Source organism: Miniopterus natalensis, chromosome 10 (genome assembly GCF_054644295.1).
Source record: "Miniopterus natalensis isolate mMinNat1 chromosome 10, mMinNat1.hap1, whole genome shotgun sequence".
Classification (NCBI taxonomy): Eukaryota; Metazoa; Chordata; class Mammalia; order Chiroptera; family Miniopteridae; genus Miniopterus; species Miniopterus natalensis.
In genome coordinates, this window is record NC_142090.1 from 78503216 (window position 1) to 78524476 (window position 21261).

A 21261-nucleotide genomic window follows, 5' to 3' on the forward strand; every position below is an offset into this window, starting at 1 on the left:
ATAAAATATCAGAAATATAGTCATAGCAAAAAAAAAAGTGAACGAAGATTAGCCAATGTTTATGTCTGCTTTGTTGTAAAGCAATTTCTTAATTGTATTGATATGAAAGTAACTGAACTGTTGTTCTGTTTTTAGCAACTAAAGTGACCTTAGGTTTTCCTTTGCAGGTAGATTGGACTCTCAATATTGGAGAGCAAGCCCTTGATATCCGTATTGTGTCTTTCGATCAGTCAGCATCTTCTGTTTTTGTTCTCGGTGAAAGAAACTTTTTTTGCCTGAAGGATAATGGACGGATTCAGTTCATGAAGAAGCTGGACTGTAGTCCAGGCTGCTTTCTCCCCTACTGCTCAGGTGTGCAGAGAGATGTCCTTTTCACTTTTCTACACGTCAAGGCTTCGTTGTATACATCAGAAAAACTCACACACATGTATTTTAAACATCTAGGAGAACAGTTTTACACTGAACATGTAATGGAAATTTTAACTTTCAGAGTTTGAATAGAAGTTTGATAGAAAGCACACATTTGGGTTTGTCAGTCACCTTGCTTTGTACAAAAGGACCTGCAGAATTGGCCACAGGCGTGCAGCCCTGCTTTCCAACACGCGGCTGTTCACGATGCTTCCAAGAGAACATCAGGCTCTTTACAAGCAGAATGGAGCATGGTAATGCCTAATAGAATGGCTTTTCTGTAGTGAGTGCCCAGTCAGTTATTAGCTTAAATGTGTTAAATATTAATGAAATCCATGCATTCTAGATGAAATGCAAAAATGTTGGCCACTACCGGGTTATAGTTTCCAAGTCTATAATTTTTTTCTTTTAGATATTGGTGGCTTGAGGTTGAAAAATCATGTTTTATTACTTAAAATCTTTACGCATTAGCACCAGGATATTATAATTACTTTGCATCATAAACCCCCTAAAGGGGATGTAATATACTGTCGCAAATGACTGCTTTCTTTTCATTCTTTTAAAAAATCTTCAATCTACAGTTTCTGAAGGAACAGTAAATACTTTGATTGGAAACCATAATAGCCTGTTGCACATTTATCAGGACGTGACACTGAAGTGGGCCACTCAGCTCCCCCATGTTCCTGTGGCCATAAGAGTGGGCTCGTTACAGTAAGTGATTTAACTTAACAGTTTTTTTTAAAACAGAGAATCAGTCAAGGAGTTCTTCAGAAGTTTTATGAAACAATTGCAAATGATTTTTCTAAAAAATGAATTTTACTGAAAAAGTGGCATTGTAGTGTGAGTGCCAACAATGGAAATAATTTTAAATATAACTTTTATTGCAGAAGGATATAAAAACTGTTAATTAGAACCATTAATCATTTTTATTTGGTATTTCTAGTGAGATACCCTTTGTAAATTAAAGATTCCAAGAAAATGGTTTGCCTGATAGATTATTATTTATTTTTAATCCTCACCTGAGGATCTGTTTTTTTATGGATTTTAGAGAGAGAGGGAGGGAAACAGAGAGAGAGAGAAACATCAATCGGTTGCCTCCCCTATGCACCCTGACTGGGGATTGAAACCGCAATCTTTTGGTATATGGGATGACTCTCCAACCAAGTGAGCCAGCCAGGGCTAGGTTATTATTATTATTATTATTATTTTAAATAGAAAAGGCTTTCTTCAAGCGTGATTGGTTTCATTTAGAGATCACTTATTGTTAGACTGTGAGAATATTATACTTTGAAACTTGTTTCAGACCTCAAGCCCAGTGGTGCAGAATTTCTAATGATTATGTGTTTAAGACAGTTTAGATTTTAAATACGGTCACTTTGCATTTAAAACAAAAGGCAGAATTTGTATCTTAATATTAAATTCACAAAATTTATCAAAAATTAGAGAAAGGAGATACCTTAAGTGTGTGATTTTTTTTTTTTTTAGATTCTCAGTATAAAAGGCAAGATTTCAGAATATGTTTAGGAATCGAAAATCTCGGTAAATGTATAGAAACACACTTCCTATAAAGTGTCATAGGTTCCCAGATCTATTAATTTCTGCTTATTATATCACTTTATTGAACATTTAAAAACCATATGTAGAATTCTTCCGTGACATTTGCAGTGTCTGATCAGTGTGATTAATCCTCCCAAATCAAGAGGTTGAATGTTATGCATCATATCATGACACTTATCAACAATGATTCCATAAGGTTGTAATGGAGCTGAAAAATTTGTATAGCCTGGTGATGTTGTAGCTGTCATAACATTTAGCACAACACACTACTCACATGGTGGTGGTGATGCCAGTGTAAACAAACCTACTCACCTGCCCATTGTGTACAAGCACAGCACGTACAGTTATGTTCAGTACATAATACTTGACCATGATAGTAAACAGCTATGTTACTGGTCTATGTATTTATTATGCTAAACTTTTAATTGTTATTTTATTTTTTTAAAAATATATCTTTATTGATTTCAGAGAGAGGAAGGGAGAGGGAGAGAGAGAGATAGAAACATCAATGATGAGAGAGTCATTGATCAGCTGCCCCCTGCTTGTCCCCACCGGGCATCGAGCCCGTAACTCGGGCCTGTGCCCTGACCGGGAATCGAACCGAGATCTCCTGGATCCTAGGTCGATGCTCAACCGCTGAGCCACACCCGGCCGGGCTTTAATTGTTATTTTAGTGTACTCCTTCTGCTTATAAAAATAGTTTGCTGGGAACAGCATGCTGTGTTACATTGGCAGCAGCCTCATATACCTCATGTTTACCGAGTCTCTTGATTGTATCATATTCTCTTTTGCTTGATTTAATTTTATGTTGTTTTGTCCATCGTGGTTCCTAAGCACACAAAACCCACTACTAATGTTGCCAGTAAGAGGCCATGTCAAGCGACTGACCTAGAAACAAAATGTGAAGGATTTAGAAGAGGAAAATCACCTTGCCAGCAGGGCAGTGCCAGGTGTTTCTTTGCTGGGAGAGCTGCTCTCACAGCAGCACGTGTCCATCCAGGAGCTGTTCTCTTTGGCAGCTCAGGGGCAGGAAGACAGATCCGCGCTGGTGGGAATGACTTATCGTCTCCATGCCCCTCAGGAGCCAGTATCTTCACAAACTACACTGTGGTTTTGCATGTTTGTGGAGCACAGGGTAGTGATGTATAGAAAGACTTTACTGAGATCATTTAGTTGAAGTACCTATTTTACACACATATTATTTACAAGGAATGTGCCTACTGTCGCAGCAAAGAAGCTCAAAAATAGGGCTTCTTAGCAGATATTTATAGTTACTTTATAGACTCTGGTCCCGATGCAACTTACAAGTCAAGGGTCCAATAGTAACTGAAATTATTATGAGAAAAAAAAAATTTTCATACAGTGTGCATCAAGATGCTTTATATTCAAAAATAGCCTGTCACATCTAAACTTAGGTGCTCATGAGTGAACCTTCTATTTCTTATAGCTTTTTCAGTGTTACACTTTTTAAAAAAAGATTTTTTATTTTTTAGAGAAAGAGGGAGCGAGAGCAAGGGAGGGAGAGAGTGAGAGGCACACAGAGAGAAGCATTGTTGTGAGAGTGAAACATTGATTAGCTGCCTCTTGCACACCCCTTACGAGGGATCCAGCCTGCAACCCGGGCATGTGCCCTGACCAGTAATCGAACTGGCATCCTTTTGGTGCATGGGACAGTGCCCAGCCAACTGAGCCACAGTGGACAGGGCTTCAGTGTTATGATTTTAAACAATTAAGTGTAAATATTGCCATTAATGATTTCCAAAGTTAATATATAGCAATAAATCATTGGAAGATTTTCTTATTTTTATATACTTTAGCATAAAAGTATAGGATTAGACTGTTTGAAAGAATTTCATTGTAATTTTTTTGAAAAATTTTAAAAGTGATTATTACTGACTTAGTTTTATGTATATATATAAGTTATTAGTTAAAATTAGAAACTGAAATAATTTTGCTCCTGCTTTTGATTATCTTTAGGGTTCAACTTTTTTGGTAGAAGCTTCCTTGGCTAAATGTGTTTATTTGTAAAGGAAATTGCTGCTATTTTAATGTTTCTTTTTAGTGAATAAGAAATATTGGATTTGGATCAAGTAGATGCAATTATACTTAATAACAGCATTTTGCTCAGAAACTAAGATGCTTTATTTCCTCCCACTCCCACCTACTTGGCAGTCCCAGTCCTCTCCACCTTGTTTATTATAAACCAATTCTAAATCCGTCTACATTTCCTTCTTTCTTTTTGGGGCATTCTTGATGAGATAAAGTTCTTTTAGTTTAGTTATGTTAATTTTTGTGGGTTAGACTATGGGAATGTGAAATAAGCATACAGTTTACAGAGTCAGAGGAGCCTGAATGGCATCATGCTCTTTCTATTCTGAGCCTTTATTGTTTCCCATTTATATGGAAGCCTGGCCAAGTGTCTCACCTCTGCTGTGGTCAGCTTCCGCAGTGGCAAATAAAGATCATTATTTATCGGGAACGCTGCTCTCCAGAGATATGACATGCACCTAGAAGTGGAAGTGTATATGAGTGGACGTTCAAAGTGATGGCAACCTTTCCAAGCTTTAGCTGGCAGCCACAGCCACTGTGCTTTAAAGTCTCGTCGCAGCTCATTTTATAGCATAAACAGTTTGGTCTAGTACTTCGGTGTTTTTCTTCCTAAGCTATAGCCACGGTAGTAACTCCTGTCAGTGTTTACCATTACATTCTTTAGCCTTCATTGCTACAGTATTCTCGACCAGAGTCGTTTCCCCGTGTCTTCTCTGGATTTTCAAATTTCTTCTGTCTTCGAGTCCTAACTCAAGTCATATATATAAGCCCCCACCTGCCCTGGCCTCCTCTGAATTTCTGTGGTATTTATATTTTGTTGGTGACTGCTGCTCGATTTTCATAACTTCCCAACTCGATCATACACCCCTCGAATGTGGGGGCCTTTCTCCTTGTGCACATCAGTGAATCATCAGGCTGAAAGCTGGACAGGCAGAGGATGTTCAGTGAATACGTAGAGGTCATTATGCTTTGTGTGCGTCGGGAGGGTGGCCACAAAGACATTACAGGAGCTTTAAGTTGAAGACCTTTTCTTACATATGAAAAATCGAGACTCATAGACAGAAGGATATTTCTTTGAAAACAAATTTATTAGCATAGTTTTAAAATTGATTAGGATAGTTTTTCCTTTCTCTTTTAGTTTCACTTTGGCTCTTAGTTGTAGTCTTTTCCTGTGCTTTGTAGAAGTGGAGATTTCATATATACACACTTGTTGCTATGTTAGAATTTTAAGGCTTTCCTTTGTGGTTTAATATTCCACATAAAACGTGTAAATTTTCCTGGAATTAGGGTAGAGCGTAAGTTCTGTTTTCAGAGCTTCTGCGTTCTTTTAAGTCCAGAGGTCTTTCGTTTTGCTCCCACCTATGATGCCATGAATTCATAGGCTCCTTCCCACGGTCTCACACCGTGTGCTGCTCTGGGAGGGGCAGGCGGGGGCTTCCCTTTCCCTGGGTTTCCTTCTTTTTCCGATCATTTTCCTTCACACGTAGAATGTTTTCCATTCTCTAAGCAAGTGCCACATCTGTCACCATAGACTTGCGTGGGACTGTTTTCCTCGATGGAGTTGGCGGTGCAGTGGACTTACCCTGTCTCGGCCACCCGTTTGGCAGCCGAAGAGAGCGCCCGTGTTTTATGTTCCATTGTTCCTTCATTCTGCTTGATACAGTCCGTCCTTCAGGGAAGCGTATCTCCTGGGCTCTTTCTCTCTGTTCCCATACCGCTGTCTTCTTTATAATTCCCGTTTCTTGGTCGTTTTTCCCGTTTTCTGGGAGAGGCTTCTATGTCACTGGTTTGAGCTTCCATGCCGTTTGCTCCGCTGCTCCCTCCGTGTGCCACCGGAGATCGTTCAGCCGAGGAGGCGCCCTCCTGCCTCCCACGCCTCGCCTCCTGCAGCCTCCTGGGTGCAGGCTGGTGTGTGGCGGGCTGCACGTACGTCTTATTTGGAACATTGCATGGTGTTGATTTGGGGACTCTATCTATTATATGAGCATATAATGTGCTTCTGTTAATTTCTGCTCTTTACTCGGCCCGTTCTTTTGTAGATTTGTTAGCTCTGCTAGACGCAGAGAGGTAGTGTAGGAGGGGCCAGGGGCAGGGGTGGAGGAGAGAAAGGTTCGGGGGGGTGGATTAAATATGCTGCATCCGCCCTAGGTCAGATCTGAGTAGCAAAAAGTGTCTGCAAAGTTTATGGTTTATGCAGAGCTTGGTTCTGAACCGGATTGGGATGGGGTTAGACTTAGGGAAAGAAGAAAGAGACCCTCCTACCTCTGCTCAGGTGGTCGCCGTGAATGGGGCTGGGCTGTGTTATGAGCCAAAACTGTTTTTGGCTTCATCTACCTGATCGTTAGTCTGAATTTCTTTTAGGTTTCAGATTTACAAATTATGGGGTGGTTTTCCTCTTTTCCCCTCTTCTCCCCATTTCCGATGACTTTTGTGCCTCTGTTGGTGTCTCTCTTTAGTTCTTGCATGGCTCTTTTAATTAGCTCTTGGAAAGATTGCACTGAGGGCTGTTGCCATATTAAATTGAACATTTGAGAAGAGCCTTAAGATCATATTTTTATTTTTTTAATTTTTTAAAATATATCTTTATTGATTTCAGAGAGAGGAAAGGAGAGGGAGAGAGAGAGAAACATCAGTGATGAGAGAGTCATTGATCGGCTGCTGCCCGCAACCCGGGCATGTGCCCTGACCGGGAATCGAACCCTGATCGCCTGGATCCTAGGTCGATGCTTAACCGCTGAGCCACGCCCGGCTGGGCAAGATCATATTTTTAAATTGCAGAGAAAAGGCTAGTTGAGAATTGGATTGGAATAGTACTGAATTTAGGGATGAAGAAATTGGCTTTTTTCTGGTACAGCTACCTTTTAATTTCTTAAAAATAATTTCTGTTCAAGCTAGAGATTGAGCAGTATAGTGCTTTTTTGGGGGGAAAAATTAAAAATAAAGTGTCAGCCTTTTTAGAAGATATGATCATTGAATGGTGGCTGAGCCCTTGATTTTACACAGAAAATATTAGTCTTTAGTAATTGGATATTGCACTGCCCTCCCTGCCTAGTTAATATTTGGTTTTATTTTGTAGTGTTTATTATAGCTGAATTCTAGCTTAATGAAAGAATTTGCATACCATCATGAAATTTGACATAGTGGGTTTTGCCATTACTGTGATTATTCTCCTGACTTTCCCTTTCCCCCATTATAATGTAGTATTTATATTCTTTTGGTGATTTTTAGAAATTGTTTTTTGGTTGTAACGGATGCTTTTGGCATTATATTAAATTAAGTCTAATTTAGCTCATTTTAATGTGTTTAAGCTTACAGGGTTCCAGTGTTTTCACCATTATTTTTCTTGAGAAGTCCAGCTTCCCATTTTTGTTTTTTGTTTTGCCCTTTCATTCTATTTGGGAAGTTAATTTTTCCCCCCCTGTATGAATAGTGATAAATCCATTTAAAGAAGCCCACTGTGACTTCAGTGCTATAAGAATATAATTGGGATTTTAACCAGCAATGTTAAATAGGGTGAGAGAGCCCCTATCAGAGAAGGGGGGCTTCAGTTTGAGGCCTAGTGGACCTGCTAATGCAACACAATATATTACAATTTAATATAAGGAGTTGGGGGGGAGGGAAAACAGAATTGATCATATTTGGTATATATTTTTCTTTCTTTTATTGTTAACTTAGTAACTCAGTAACCATGATTTGGACAGACTGTTTATATCAATTCTGTTGAAGCATTTTGGGGATAAGCAAGTTGTATTATTTTTGATGGCTATCATTACTTGCATGCACACATTTCCATTGTACAAGGTCGGTCAAGGTCTTTAATGAGGCGATCTCTAGATCTCACATTGATTGAATTTTCTATTGATTGAGCAAGAATTGGGTTTGTAACGTCCTTATAGCCATATGGCTAAGCCTGCCTGTCATTTGGTAAGCTACTTTAATAAACTTCATTATTGCTATTTAGGTAGTTTTATTCATGTGAAAAGGACTTGCAGTAATCTCATAAATAAATTAGGAAGCCATATCTTTATTATTTGTCAGCTGGAGTTATAACCCTCAGAAGAACTCTCCTTATGGAAGTTAGAAATCTTCTGCTTGGTCTCATTGGTTTTCATTGTCATCTTATTTTTTATGTAATAATGTAAAACACAGCGTCTTCCATTCTCATGAAAAATTTATTAGTAATTACAGTTCCAGATTGTTTGACTTTGTACCATTCCATAGTAAATCTGTTTAGTTTGCCTGCCAGAGGTTTGAGAAATACTGTATAGCCAAGGATAAGGAGCTGCACTTAGAATGCGAGTTGCATTTATACTTTTCTGTTTTATAAATTAAATGTTTTAACGGTAGAATTCTTATTACCATGTATTTCCACTGAAAAATTTCTTTAGACATGTTGTCATTGAGACTGTGAACTTCTCTGAAAAAATGAAGCTCTCAGTCTAAATGGAAAAGTGCCTTTGTGTTTTGGACTTGAATCTCTAGACATTGACGGGTATGGGGGTTAATTTGATAGTGGATACGGGGTGGGGATTTGAATGGGGGTGTCAGTTGCCCAGTAGAATTGCAGCCAGCAGAGAAGTGTGGCTTTTCACTAGTTACGGCGGGTTTTACCTTTAGTAGCTGGCAGCTGCCTCCCTGACCCTTTGGGTTCTAGAAGTCATTTGTATTGAGTTGGTGACTTGCTTTTATCGTTCTTGGAAATGTCATTGTACATCCCTTCTCCTCATTTCAAATACTCCGGTTTCAAAGATAGCATAAATTTTTTTAAAAAAATCTCTCTGTTCTAGAGGAAAAAGCTTATGTTTTCTAAGTGCTTACTGGAAGATATAGACATGAAACAGTGATTTTTTGGGCAGCACCAGATTTACCTGCTCCTGAGGACTTTGGAACCTGAGGTGGACTTTGTTCCTTTATCCCACTCAGCAGACCTGGGAGGCTGATGGCACATCAACTCCAACCTTTGGAAAAGTAGTGCTGCCTCTGAGGTTCTTTCATTTAACTGTGAAGTGGTTTAGATATGTATGAGTTTTCAGTACATCTTTTGGAATGAGTAAAAAGTGAAATATAAATTACTAAGTATTATAATTAAGAGGAGCAGTATTGTAGAAAGTGATTTCTTTTTTCTTTTTATTTTTTCTTTTTATTCATCTTTTGGAATGAATAAAAAATGAAATATAAATTACTAAGTATTATAATTAAGGGGAGCAGTCTTGTAGAAAGTGATTTCTTTTTTCTTTTTATTTAAAGGAAAAATGATGGTTTGTAAATTAGAAATTACAATAGTCAAAGTACAATTAAAAAATAGTACCTTTTTACTTTCAACAAGAAAGATAAATTAAGAAAAATAGTACCTTTTGCTTTTTGGATGCAGCATTTTAGAATGTTACCTTTTATCTTTTATTTATACTCATTTCCAACAGCAAATTGCTCTCTTACTCCATCTTGTTGCTTTCATATTTTGATTGACTAGGTACAGTTCATATTAATTGAACAGTTAAAAAATTTTCTTGGGAGGAAAATTTATTCTGATTTGGACCATATAACAATTTGCCTTTGGGAATGAATTTTGCAGTACTTTTGAACATTTAAGTGTATAAAATGCTACATTCACCCTTTAAAAAAACTTCGTTAATGGCTGAGTGAGCAGATCCAGCATCTGTCAGGTTCTGTGGCTGGAGAAACTCTCTCTGCTTCCCAGAACCGCGCTGAACCCGTGTCGCATGGATGCAGCAGGGGCAGGTGGGCGTGGGACAGCAGCAGGAACAGCCTATGTGGAAGCCGCACCGGAGGATTTCAAGTTTAGTGGAGATACATGAACAATTAAAGCACAGTCGTATTGGGAGCAATGGTTACCTCACTGCCTTTTCAGTTCCTGCGGGCGTCCAGCTGCAGCACATGCTGTGGCCTTCCCTTCTGCGTCCCTTTGCGTTGGTACTGAAAGTGATTGGTGACGGAATGCTCTGGAAACAGGCGGCTGTTAGAAGGGTCACCGGCGTGCCGCGTCAGAGCCTGAACGCTTTGCCTTTGGAAAATTAAAAGAGCATTTAGTTTGGCTACTTAAAAAATTTGTTTTTAACCATAATGCAATTGTTATAGAAGTAGGTTAAAACTATGGCCTAAAATAGGGGTTTTCAATTTTGTGGGAATTTAATTTAGTCTCAGTTATCCTGTCCTCTCCTCTGTGGACGACGGGGATTTGTTTGTGGAACATTTATTTCTTTGTTTAGGTCAAACATTTTACCCACCTTTTTTAATTCTCTGAGACGTAGATGCATACCTCTCAAAGAGCCTTAGGTCCGTCTCCCATAAAGGGCACGATTGCATTTTGAATTTCTTGTATGCATAAGTAGTTACTATGCTAATGAGCATGCCTGTACCTTTACTTTAGATTGTAGAAAAGAAATTTTAAAGGTATTGTTTTTATTGGCACTGACTTTATGTCAGCGGTTATGAGTTCAAGTACTTTATGTACAAAATGTCTCCTATCCCTTTATAGAAAGCTTATTTGATTATCTTGTAATGGACTTTGTCAAAACTTCTTTCACTTATATAATTGGCATGAAGATATTTTATAGTCTTATCAAACTTGTAGCCATGTGTGTTAGCACTGACCACTTGAAATGTAATATTACAAGGAAGCTACATAGGAGGGGTTGCAGCAGAAAGAATTGATAATCAGAAGTCCACAATATTTGTATGCTCTTTGAGAAAAACACCAGACTTTTTCATGATGAAGTGGACAAGCAGAGGCTCACAGGCGAAAGAAAGAGGAGCTGTGATTGGTCATAGGAGATGAGCTGGGTCGGCACACTCCAGAGACTTCTGCCTGGGCACTAAACAGTTCCATTCCTTATAATGGAAACTTCTGCTGTTTTTGTTGAAATGCTGTTTTTTGAGGTCATATAATATCATCCAGTTAACAGTGTAAGTAAAGAAAGTTTATAATTTTTAAATATATCTTTATTGATTTCAGAGAGAGGGAGGGAGAGGGAGAGAGAGAGAGAAACATCAATGATGAGAGAGTCATTCACCGGCTGCCCCCTGCACACCCCCAACTGGGGATCGGGCCTGCAACCTGGGCATGTGCCCTGACGAGGAATCGAACCCCGATTGCCTGGATCCTAGGTCGACGCTCAACCGCTGAGCCACGCCCAGCCAGGCAAAATTAAGAATATTTTTTGATACGTAGGACTTAGTCTATCATTTCTCTCCATACTGTCTACGGTTTCTTCCCTTTTCTTGGTGTCTCAGTAATATTGTGTCTTGTTTAATCAACAGATAAGAACCTGTAGCTGTAGACCACTGGGTCAGAGTGATTCATATATTTTTTAAATTTCTTTAATTGTTATTCAGTAGTATATTTTATTTTCCCACTATATATTTTTTTCTCTGTTACATATCTCTTTATTTCATCATCTTCTGCTTCTGGGAGACTTACTTTCTTTTTTCTCTATATAGAGAGATTTGAACAAAATTTTACATGTTGCTCTAATGTAACTGCTAGAGATATTTTCATGCTACTCTTTTTCTCAGTGGAGCACAAGTTACATTGTCCTAACGTGGGGGTGTCGTAGACATTTTCTCCCCTTCGCTCAAAGGGGCCTAGAACTTCTGAACTGAAAGCCAGAAATATAGAACTGTGCATCTTAGTGTGACATGTATTTTCTTAGAGACCTCTACAGGTATGTAATTTATTCTGTACTATATGGTGCTGTAACAGGAAGACTACTTCTGAATATCTTTCCATTTGGAGATGTTTACTGCTGTCATCAGCAGCAACCCCCTCCCCTCCCCCACAAAAACCCTTCCATTTATGTATGTATGTACGTATACATGCATGCATGTATTTCCATAATTGCCTTTCCTCCCCTTCTCAGTGATGGGATGTGGGTGGCTTTCTGGGGAGGGGAGAGGGAAGGAGGCCTGGGCTGGGGGCTGCTGTGGATTTAAGGCAGTGAGCCACTCTCCCTCTCACTTTTGCTACTGCAGCTGAACCCTCAGCGGCTGGATACCCGAGCTGTCCATGGCAGCTTTAATGTGATACCTTAGAGTTATGTTCTTACTAAATAAATCACATTTAGAAGCTTTTATGCAGTCATAGTCATGCTCATGTTTTAAAAAGCCTAAACACGATAAACATTAAAAATGAATTTATATTCATGAAGCCAAATTTGATTTTCTAGGCAATAACCAATTCATCTAGAAATTCAAATAGTTGCTTTTAGTGTTCATCTATGGAAACTGACAAAATGAAAAAGTAAGCTATGCTATGACATTCTGTGCTTCATCGCAAGTGGTTTTCTTGATGATAATGGTTTTTCAAATAGTCTCTCCTTTCCTAAGCAATAATTTAATAATATATTTACTGTTAGAATGAGACCAATGTAACTTTTTACCTAGTCTTTTATTTATTTCTTTTATTTAGGAGATTTTCCTTTAGTTAGTACTACCTGAGTGGGCATATTGAATATTTGAAATATAGTTGCAGATTAAAGAATATACAGAGGCATTATGTAACCTCACAGATTTCAACCTTTAAAACACGCATTGCTGGGATTTGTACTTAAATGATGTTGGATCTAAAATTGGATCAAAGGGGAAGAAAATCAGAGGGATTTGCTCCTCACTGATTTACAATGTTAGAGACAGAGATGAATTGCCATCAAGGTTTAGGAGTAAAATTCTTGACCAAAATGGAGAATTTCCTGATTTTTTTTTTCATATCATTCTCTTAATGTTATACACAGTTTTTGGCTTTTAATTTTTATTTGAAATGGGAAATTGCTTAAAAACATTTAAAATTTGGAACCTCAAAGATTGACTATACAGTTAAATTTTTAACTATTTGAAAAAACAATAAAGTGGACAAAATTAAGAAATTTATTTTTAAGGAAACCAAAATTTTATCAGACCTAAATTTTAAACTTTAGGTTTGTTTTTACTTCTTAATTACAGTTATAACTTTTCCCTCATCTTTTTGAATCTCTAGTTTCCTGCCCCCCTCCTTTAAAAATATAGTCTATTGTTATTTTAGTTTATAGAATTTAAGAAAACAGTCCCAAGTAGTATTGGAACAGAGCAACTTTCTCTCTCGGGCAACACCGACATTGGAAAACAGATGTGAGGATTTATAACACGGCTACAGGAGGCAGAGAAACCAAGAAAAAGTTATTAGAAAATACATTACATTGTGATTTAATCACCAGCAATAATTGTTTAGATTGTTGACACAGTAGCCCAGAAATACAATAATTGAATTTATTTTTGTTCATTAGCGACTCTTGATGGTAGTTTTCTGAACATATCCATGGAGAATACAGGGTGTCTCCCCAAGAGGTATACACTTTAACAGCCGATGGCTCAATTTTGAAAATGTAATGTATTTTAATAAACACTGCCTTTATAATTATTCAAAGTATGTGCATACATTGTTTTGGGACACCCTATATTACATACCACTTATTAAATACTACATCATTGTCATTGAATTTGTGAGTAGACGATATTTGGTCCTAGTTTGATACATTTTTTATTGAGGTTGTAAACAAACTTGACACCAGTTAATTTAAAGCAATTATTTAGTGTTCACAGATTGCATCATCCGGCATGCTTTCATTTGGGGTTTATAATTTGGGAATTCTTTTAAGTCAGGGAGTGATCACCTGCCTGCTGAGGCTGTGTGATCTAAAAGAGCAAGACGGGCCTCCTGCTTAGTTAGACCTCCTCCCCAGCCTTGGCAGTCCTCTCGGCCTGCAGGGTTCATTGCTTTCTCCTGTCTTCGTGAGAGATTCTGCCCTGGTTTTCTCCTCCAGTGACTAACCTTTGACTCCCCAGACCTGCATTGCTTTCCCACAGGGGCGAATAAACACCCTTGGTATGTGAAGATTAAAGGTCCAGGCCCTGCAGGTGCCCTGGAGCAAATTTGTTCAGAATTAATCTGGCACCTCCAATTGTGGTTTGTTAGGATAGGAAACCAGATAGAATTCAATAGTTTATCTTGAATCTGAGGACTTAGTACTTTTGTTACAAACAACAGAAAGAAAAAAAAAAAGACAAATTCAATTGCCAGTAACATTTACTCTTCAAAGGAAAGTTTTTTGTCTTTCTGTGCCTGGTTATCTTCAAGAGTTGCGGCAGAAAAAAATAAGATTTCAGTGGAAATATATTTCTGCCTCTGATATAGAAAAGACCTTTAAAAAGAGTCATTGTTGACATGAAAGGGAAAACATTCTGATTTTTTTGGGATGTAAGCCTTAGGAAACAAGCCAGAGTAAAAAAAAAAAACATGTACAAATGAAAAAAAAGTATGACTCCAGGAGATGACCTGTTGTGAATTATCTCAGAGTCCACTGGCTATCTCAGTGTTGGCTTTCCTCTAGAGCTTGCCCTATGAACGTACCTTACTGAGTAGGCATCGCTTTGTTTCCGAGTGAAAAATCACTAACAGATACGGCTCTCTCAATACATAAAGCAGTTGCTCTAGAGAACATATTGTAAAGTATGTATGTAAAGAATAAAATAAATATATAAACTAAAGAATACAAAGAATCATTTCTTGAAGAAATTGTGCCTATTGATTGGTCTTTTGTAGTAGGTGACTTGACTTATAGATTTTAGAATCTAAAAGTAAGTGGATACATTTTGCCAATTACAGCTAGGGGCTCTGGCATCAGATGCAGTATCTGAAGCAACAGAGGAGTAAAAACAGAGCAGCAGGAAGGGATTGATCCCTTCTTAGGCACATATCTTCCACCTTTTTGTAAAATAAATGGACAGTACATTCAAAGTCATGAAAGGATGCTGTTCTTTCAATATTGAACATAGGGCAGAAATCAACTTCATTAGCTACGAATACTGTTAGGTTATTGGAAACTTCTTGAATAATTGGATGCCTTATAAATAGTTATCAAAGACATTTTATCAACATTCTGCAGTTTCATTGGGTAGAAATTTTAGTATAGCCTCCCTTTTAGGAGGGCTATGCTCAGTTCTCTTACTTATTTGTGAATGTAGACTTTGAATTGTTAATTTAATAATAAATAGAAGAGATAAGAGAGACTGGAGCTTTAGAAGAATCTTAATCAGCTCAGTAATAGCACTGTCCAGGAATATTGTAAAAAGTCATATTTTCACTGTTGGAATATCACGATGGTTGAAACAGAGGACTGACCACGTGCTCACTCACTCAATGGCTCTGTGACCTTGGGCAAGATATTTAAATTCTCTGTGCCTCAGCTCCCCTTTCTGTGAAATAGGGCTAATAATAGTACCTGCCACATGGGGTTCTGAGGATTCATTATGTTAGTATTAACACTTAGAAGAGTGCCTGGCAATAGCACTGTGTACATTTCAGCCAACATTATTATTAGATTTGGTGCATTTGCCAATTTGCTCACCTTGACAGTTATTTCACTGAGAGAGTCCATCACTGTAGTTACTGAATTAAATTCTGTGCAGAAATACACTTGTCTCTGAATTACATCTCTCTTAGAAGATTGAACCCAGATAGGAAAGCTAGGCAGAGGTATTTTCTGGTGAATATTCTCTCTTAGTCAGCAACATCAGTTAATGCCCACATGTACAGAGTTTTGTTTTAATTTCCTCTGTTTGCTCGATCACATTGAATTTAAACAGTTCAAGTCAGAGGATTTGGAAATTGTGTTTCAAAGAGGGATTTGGCTCAGGAAGGGCTGAGTTAAGGCCTCTGAGATCAAGTATGTGAACTGCATGCAGTCCACATGGAAGCCACGTTCAACTGGTACCTTGACATATAGTGCAAAGGAACTAGTCATACTTTGGTTTTTCTCCCTATTGAACTGGTACCATAACCAAACTGGGGAAAAAATATTGGTTCATGGTTTAAACAGCAGTCAGCCGTTTTTTATTATTGTCCATAGTGCTTTTCACGTAGAGAAAATTTGGAAGATGGCTGTCCGTTTAGTGCCGCCAAATGCATTGTTGCCATGCAGACCCCCAGGCAGCCGCTGAAGTTGCTTTCCCGAGGTCCTGCACCCATCTGGCTGTGGCGCACTGGGCGGGAGCGAGGCTGGCCGTGTTTGGGCTCTCACTCACACTGTTAGTCACAAAGTTACCCTGGAAGGATGGGCACCGTGTTGCGATGGTCTTTCTCTTCTCTTTCACCCTTCTTGGTTTTAGTTCTTAAATTACTGCTGTTGTTTTGGGCCTTTCTGATCACAAGCATGCATTCGCTTTCTATTTAATATGTGCATCTTCTTTTTGCTCAGGGCAGCTATGTAAGTATATGATGCACTGAAATGGTTTTCTTTGATTCCACCTGATCAGAATTTACTTTAGCCCTGGGCCAGCCGAAATAGGATTGAGCTAATTTATGTTGCTAGTGTTTCACAGTAAGCTGAACTGGAGCAGAACCATTCCCTGTGCTAATCAGTGTTCTCTTCTAAAAGGTACAGGTATGTATTTATATAGACAGAAAAGCTATGCATACTAGTTGCATTTTAATCTTGTGGTGTGCAAAATAGAGTATTGTAAAAGGCATAGTTTGCCTCTTTGACATGTATTCTGGGGTGAAACATGATGTATTCAATATTAATCAAAATGTTGGAGTGGCATGGATCTATTTCATAGTTACAGTACTAGTCAATAATAATAATGACAATAATAATCATTTAATTTTTATTAAGCCTGTATTTTGTACCAGGCACAGGGTTAAGCTTTTTACATTAAATGATTGACACTACACAACAATTTTTGAAGCAGGTACTATTATTATTATTATTATTATTTTTTTTTTTTTTACGGAGGAGATAAGAGAGGCTTAGAGATATTAGCATGCTCTTTCAAGGCCATTGTTTTGGAGCTGGGATCCAGTTCCAGGTGTTTCTGACTTTAAAGCCTGAGCCGTTAGTGTAAGTTCTGTTTTTGTGACCTTTCATGTTACAAATAGGCATGCCAAGATCAGGTTCTTGGCAGCAAATAGACGGCACATTCAAAGGAGGTGCTTGAGAAAGTAGTAGTGAACAAGGGTGAGAGATGAGAACAAGGGAGGGTGAGGCTGGCGACAGCGGGAACTGTTGTCACCCTTCTGCATGAAGGCACAAGGAAAGGGGCTGGGTACTGGATCCTGAAGAGTATGGCTGTAGCTATTGGAGAGGGCCATCTGGCAGGGCTCTTGCCTTAGGCTGAGGGACACAGCCAACCTTGGTGACCTAGCAGGGTTAAGTGTCGAGGAAATAAATACTCTGACCCCAATTTCCTCCCTTTCTCCAGTCTCTTGCCAGTCATCTTCATTGGCCAAACTCAACTGGAAGCCAGAGGAAAAGGGATCCTTTGATGCAGTGGTCAGCTTCTTCTGGCACAGAGCAAATTGGAAACAGATGGAAAGTTTGCAGGGCAAACGGAAAATATCCAGTTCACAGATGCACCACCACGAAAATAGTTTCTCAAAGTCAAAGCATCAGTGAAGCCAGGATTTCCTACTTCTGTCTCTAATTGTTTAGCCTTCTTTTAAAAAAATTTTACTTGCTATTTTGTCTTCTTAATTATAGATTCCAGAAACAGCATGGGTTGGCAGGGAGGATGTGCACTAAGGTTATTTTTTGCAGTTGCCAGGATTGCCTTTAGGATTTCAAACCAGTGGACTTTAGATATGCCTCCTTGTTTTTGTTTTCTTCTCTTTTAAGATTGGAAAACAACATCAGCACTATTCCTGTTCCAGGTAGACATAGTAAGGGGTTATGAATTAGTAACGAGCTTTGGAAATTTCATAAGGTATAAATATACCTACATTTTTATCTTCTCATCTGTCTTCTTGCTTCCTAAATCTTTCAGCTGCTGAGATTATTTTCCCTCTGCCTAAAAAATACCCTTTACTATTTTTTGTATGGGTCTGCTGGTAAGTAAATCTTTCAATTTTTTATTTGTCTGAAAAGATTTCTTTATGTTCATTCTTTGAAGGATATTTTTGCTGGGTATAGAATTCTAGATTAGCAAGTTATTTTCTTCCAGCACTTCAAAAATGTAAGTCCAGTGGCCATCTGGCTTCTATAGTTCCTATTGAGAAGTTAGCTGTGTTATTCTAATTGTGACTTCTTTGAAAGTAGCCTATCCTTTTCTGGCTACTTTTAAGATTTTTCTCATTGATTTTCAGCAATTTTACTATGAGAGGCTTAAAGTTATGCATTTATTTACAACTCGCTTCTTGCCAAACCACTTATTTCAAGAGGACCTCAAATGTTGGGGTGTTAATTTTTATTTTTAAAAAAGAAAATTGATTGAAAAAACACACCAGTAGGTAGTGAGGGTTGATGTAGGTAACTTAACAGGTTCCACTTTTAGGTATATTTACATATTCCTTCTTAACATTGCTTTCCTTTGCCCCCTGATGTACTGAGGTAGACTTGATAAATGAAGTAGCATATTTGAGGTATACAGTGTCATGGTTTGATATATATGTGACTACCACAGTCAAGCTAATTAACACATTTACTACCTCACATAGTTACCATTTGTGGGTGTGTGTTAATATTGCTTCTTAACAGAAGAATTATAGTAATGCAGGAAGTCAGAAAAGGTCAAAGGGAATCTAACAGGTTCCTTCCTTTTCTTAAAAAGCGAAGGAAAAGGTAGACTTTTACCCAACTGCCCCTTTATCTAGAATACCAGGAATGAAGAGAGAAGGAGAGGCAAGTGATTTTTAGGGGTCTTATCGCTTAAAACAGTACAGAATGGACATGTTAGCATTCTCATTAGTCTTGGTAATTTCACAATGAAATAATTTACTTTGAAGGGACAAATGCTTTTTAATGAAAAACACTATATTCAGAAGTATTTTACAAAGTGAAGTATCTTAAAAATGGTAGAAGATTGTTAAAATAAAGACATAAGTTTTTCTAATGAATGCCAGTCTATAGTGAGGGTCACATGCCACTGGAGCATTTTTTTTCTTCCATACACCAAATTTATTTTCTGTTAGCATCAGTGAAGCCTCCCACACTCAATCCTGTTACTCAGGGCAAGAAAATGTAGAAAAAGGGAAACAGGGCATTTTATGATTTAAAATGTAAGAGTCTCTTTACAATCATGAAACTGTAAAAATGATGCAGTGCTTTGCTTTTGATAGTAATCTGAGGTATTTGTGTGCTAAATCCTGTCAGCCAGATATCTGAGTTATTGGATTGACATTGTGTGACGGAAAGTATCTGAAGCATTTTGATTTCTTGAAAGGTTATGTTGTGAAAAATTTGTTTTGTAAGAGTAGACATACAAAAAACATATGCCATTGTTATTACCTAGAATCCAATAAAAGATAGCTTCTGCAAATTAATTCCACATGTGTGTAGGAGTTGCTTTCACAGTTTGGTTTTTTTAGATGCCAGAGTAATTTGTTTCATATTTTAAGCATTGAAATGCTCCTTCAATTTCAGTATTCCTGTGACTCTAGCATGATATATAATAGAAGTAGCACAAAATAAAATATTTCAACAAGTAATTGAAATAGCAAATCCTATAGGCAATCTGTTGAATAAAATGATATTTGCAGGAACATCGGATGAGTGCAATATCTGTGAGGAGTCTTCCCCAAAAGGTACTAAATTGAAGAGTTATGTCCTTAAATGACATAATTAAAAAGAGCAAGGACACAAAGCAATTTGATCAAATGACAAGCAATTCATTGGTTACCACAATATAGTATAATTTTCAGCCTGTAACATATATTTGCTTTTAAAATGTCACTTAGCTGTGTATGTGCGGTAGCAAAATTAGGATTTCCCCCTTTCTTCTTGTGGTCTGTGTTTATTGGATTTTAAGTGATGGCAAAATTCTGAAGTCATTTGAACCCTAAGGGAATTTACAGTCTGTGGTAATAGTAGTAGCAGAAGTTCTCAGTAACTGTAAAGAAGGCCATTCTTATTTCCCACTTAAAAGAGCATGTGCCTTGAGTGGTCTGTTACTATTGCTGGTTTATCAGAGTAACAGGATTGAGTGTGGGAGGCTTCATTGATACTAACAGAAAATAAACTTGGTGTATGGAAGAAAAAAAATATTTCAGTGACATGTGACCTTCACTATAGATTGGCATTCATTAGAAAAAATTTAAAAAAATTTTAAAAATTAAAAAAAATTCTTACTAGTACTGGCTGTTTTCAAGGGATGACTAGATCTCTCCTTGGTATATTTGAAAATGCAAACCCAAATCACTACTTTATAAGAGATGTTTTAAAAACAGATTTTGTACTTATTGTCCTCAACCCTGACATAGTTTCTATGGGGGAAATTTAAAGATTCCACTTCTGACCTATGGCCATTTAGGAGACACCGACCATACACATACAGAGGAAACAATAAAACATTTTTAAAGCAACACGAAGGCAAGCATTACACTGCTTGGTATAGACTGTAAGTGTAAGCACCAGTTGATTTTTGGCACAGTGAAAAGTGTATGAGCTTTGGAGTCCTAGAGAGCTTGGTCCATTGTCTAGCTGTGGACCCTTGGGCTAACTTCTTTGCTTCTTTGAACATGACCTTCCTCCTCTGCAAAATGTAGGTGACAATAATGAGGGCTTAGACTTGTGGTTCTTAGTTTTGGCAACACTGGAGTCACTGGAGCAGGGGGTCTTTAAATAGCTCTCATGTCTGGACCCAGAAGGACCAGATATAGGTGGTTTTTAGGAGGACCGGGCATAGGTGTTGTTTTAGAATAATCCCCAGGAGATTCCCCTGTACTGCTGGGACCAAGAATCACTAGCCTAGACTGAGGTCATGGTGAATGGATCCAAGAATTTCAGAGACTTAATATCATAATACAGTTGAGCTAGGAGGGCATTGGATCATCTGGTTTAACTGCTTTGTTCTGCATATGAGGAGACTCAGAAGCAAGTAAGTAATTTAATTTGATAACTTTTAATATAGAGGCATGAAGCCAAGAAAGAATTATGGTCGTTCTTTGGAACATGGTGATCAGGTTAATTGTAGTGACCTTCACAGAGATGGGAAGTTAGGAGAGAAAACAGGCTCATGAGAGAGAAAAGCCTGGTTTTCGGCATGTTGAATTTATGGCGACTGAGGGACAAATGGAAATAAATGTGTGCAGAAGCCCCTTTGAAACTGGAAAGACTTGCACACGTGAAAATTAATATAATTCAAGTGGAAAGACTTAGAAGTGATCTGGCCATGTGATATCTGTGGTTACGGGCCAGGAATGAGGCTGGCCACTGTTAGCATGGATGTAATAGCTGATAGGTGCCGACTGCTCAGAGCTTTAGCAGG

At 38.0% G+C, this 21261-nt stretch overlaps 1 protein-coding gene across 3 annotated transcripts in view; it reads left to right on the forward strand.

Moving 5' to 3' along the window:
• The window catches only part of BBS9 (Bardet-Biedl syndrome 9), a 265204-nt gene that overhangs the window by 64338 nt on the left and 179605 nt on the right, over positions 1–21261 (forward strand). For all 3 annotated transcript variants that reach the window (XM_016222276.2, XM_087821252.1, XM_016222277.2), the window contains 2 exons: positions 168–351; positions 990–1119. In XM_016222276.2, coding sequence (XP_016077762.2) covers positions 168–351; positions 990–1119 — 314 coding nt within the window. The remainder of the gene's footprint in view (positions 1–167; positions 352–989; positions 1120–21261) is intronic.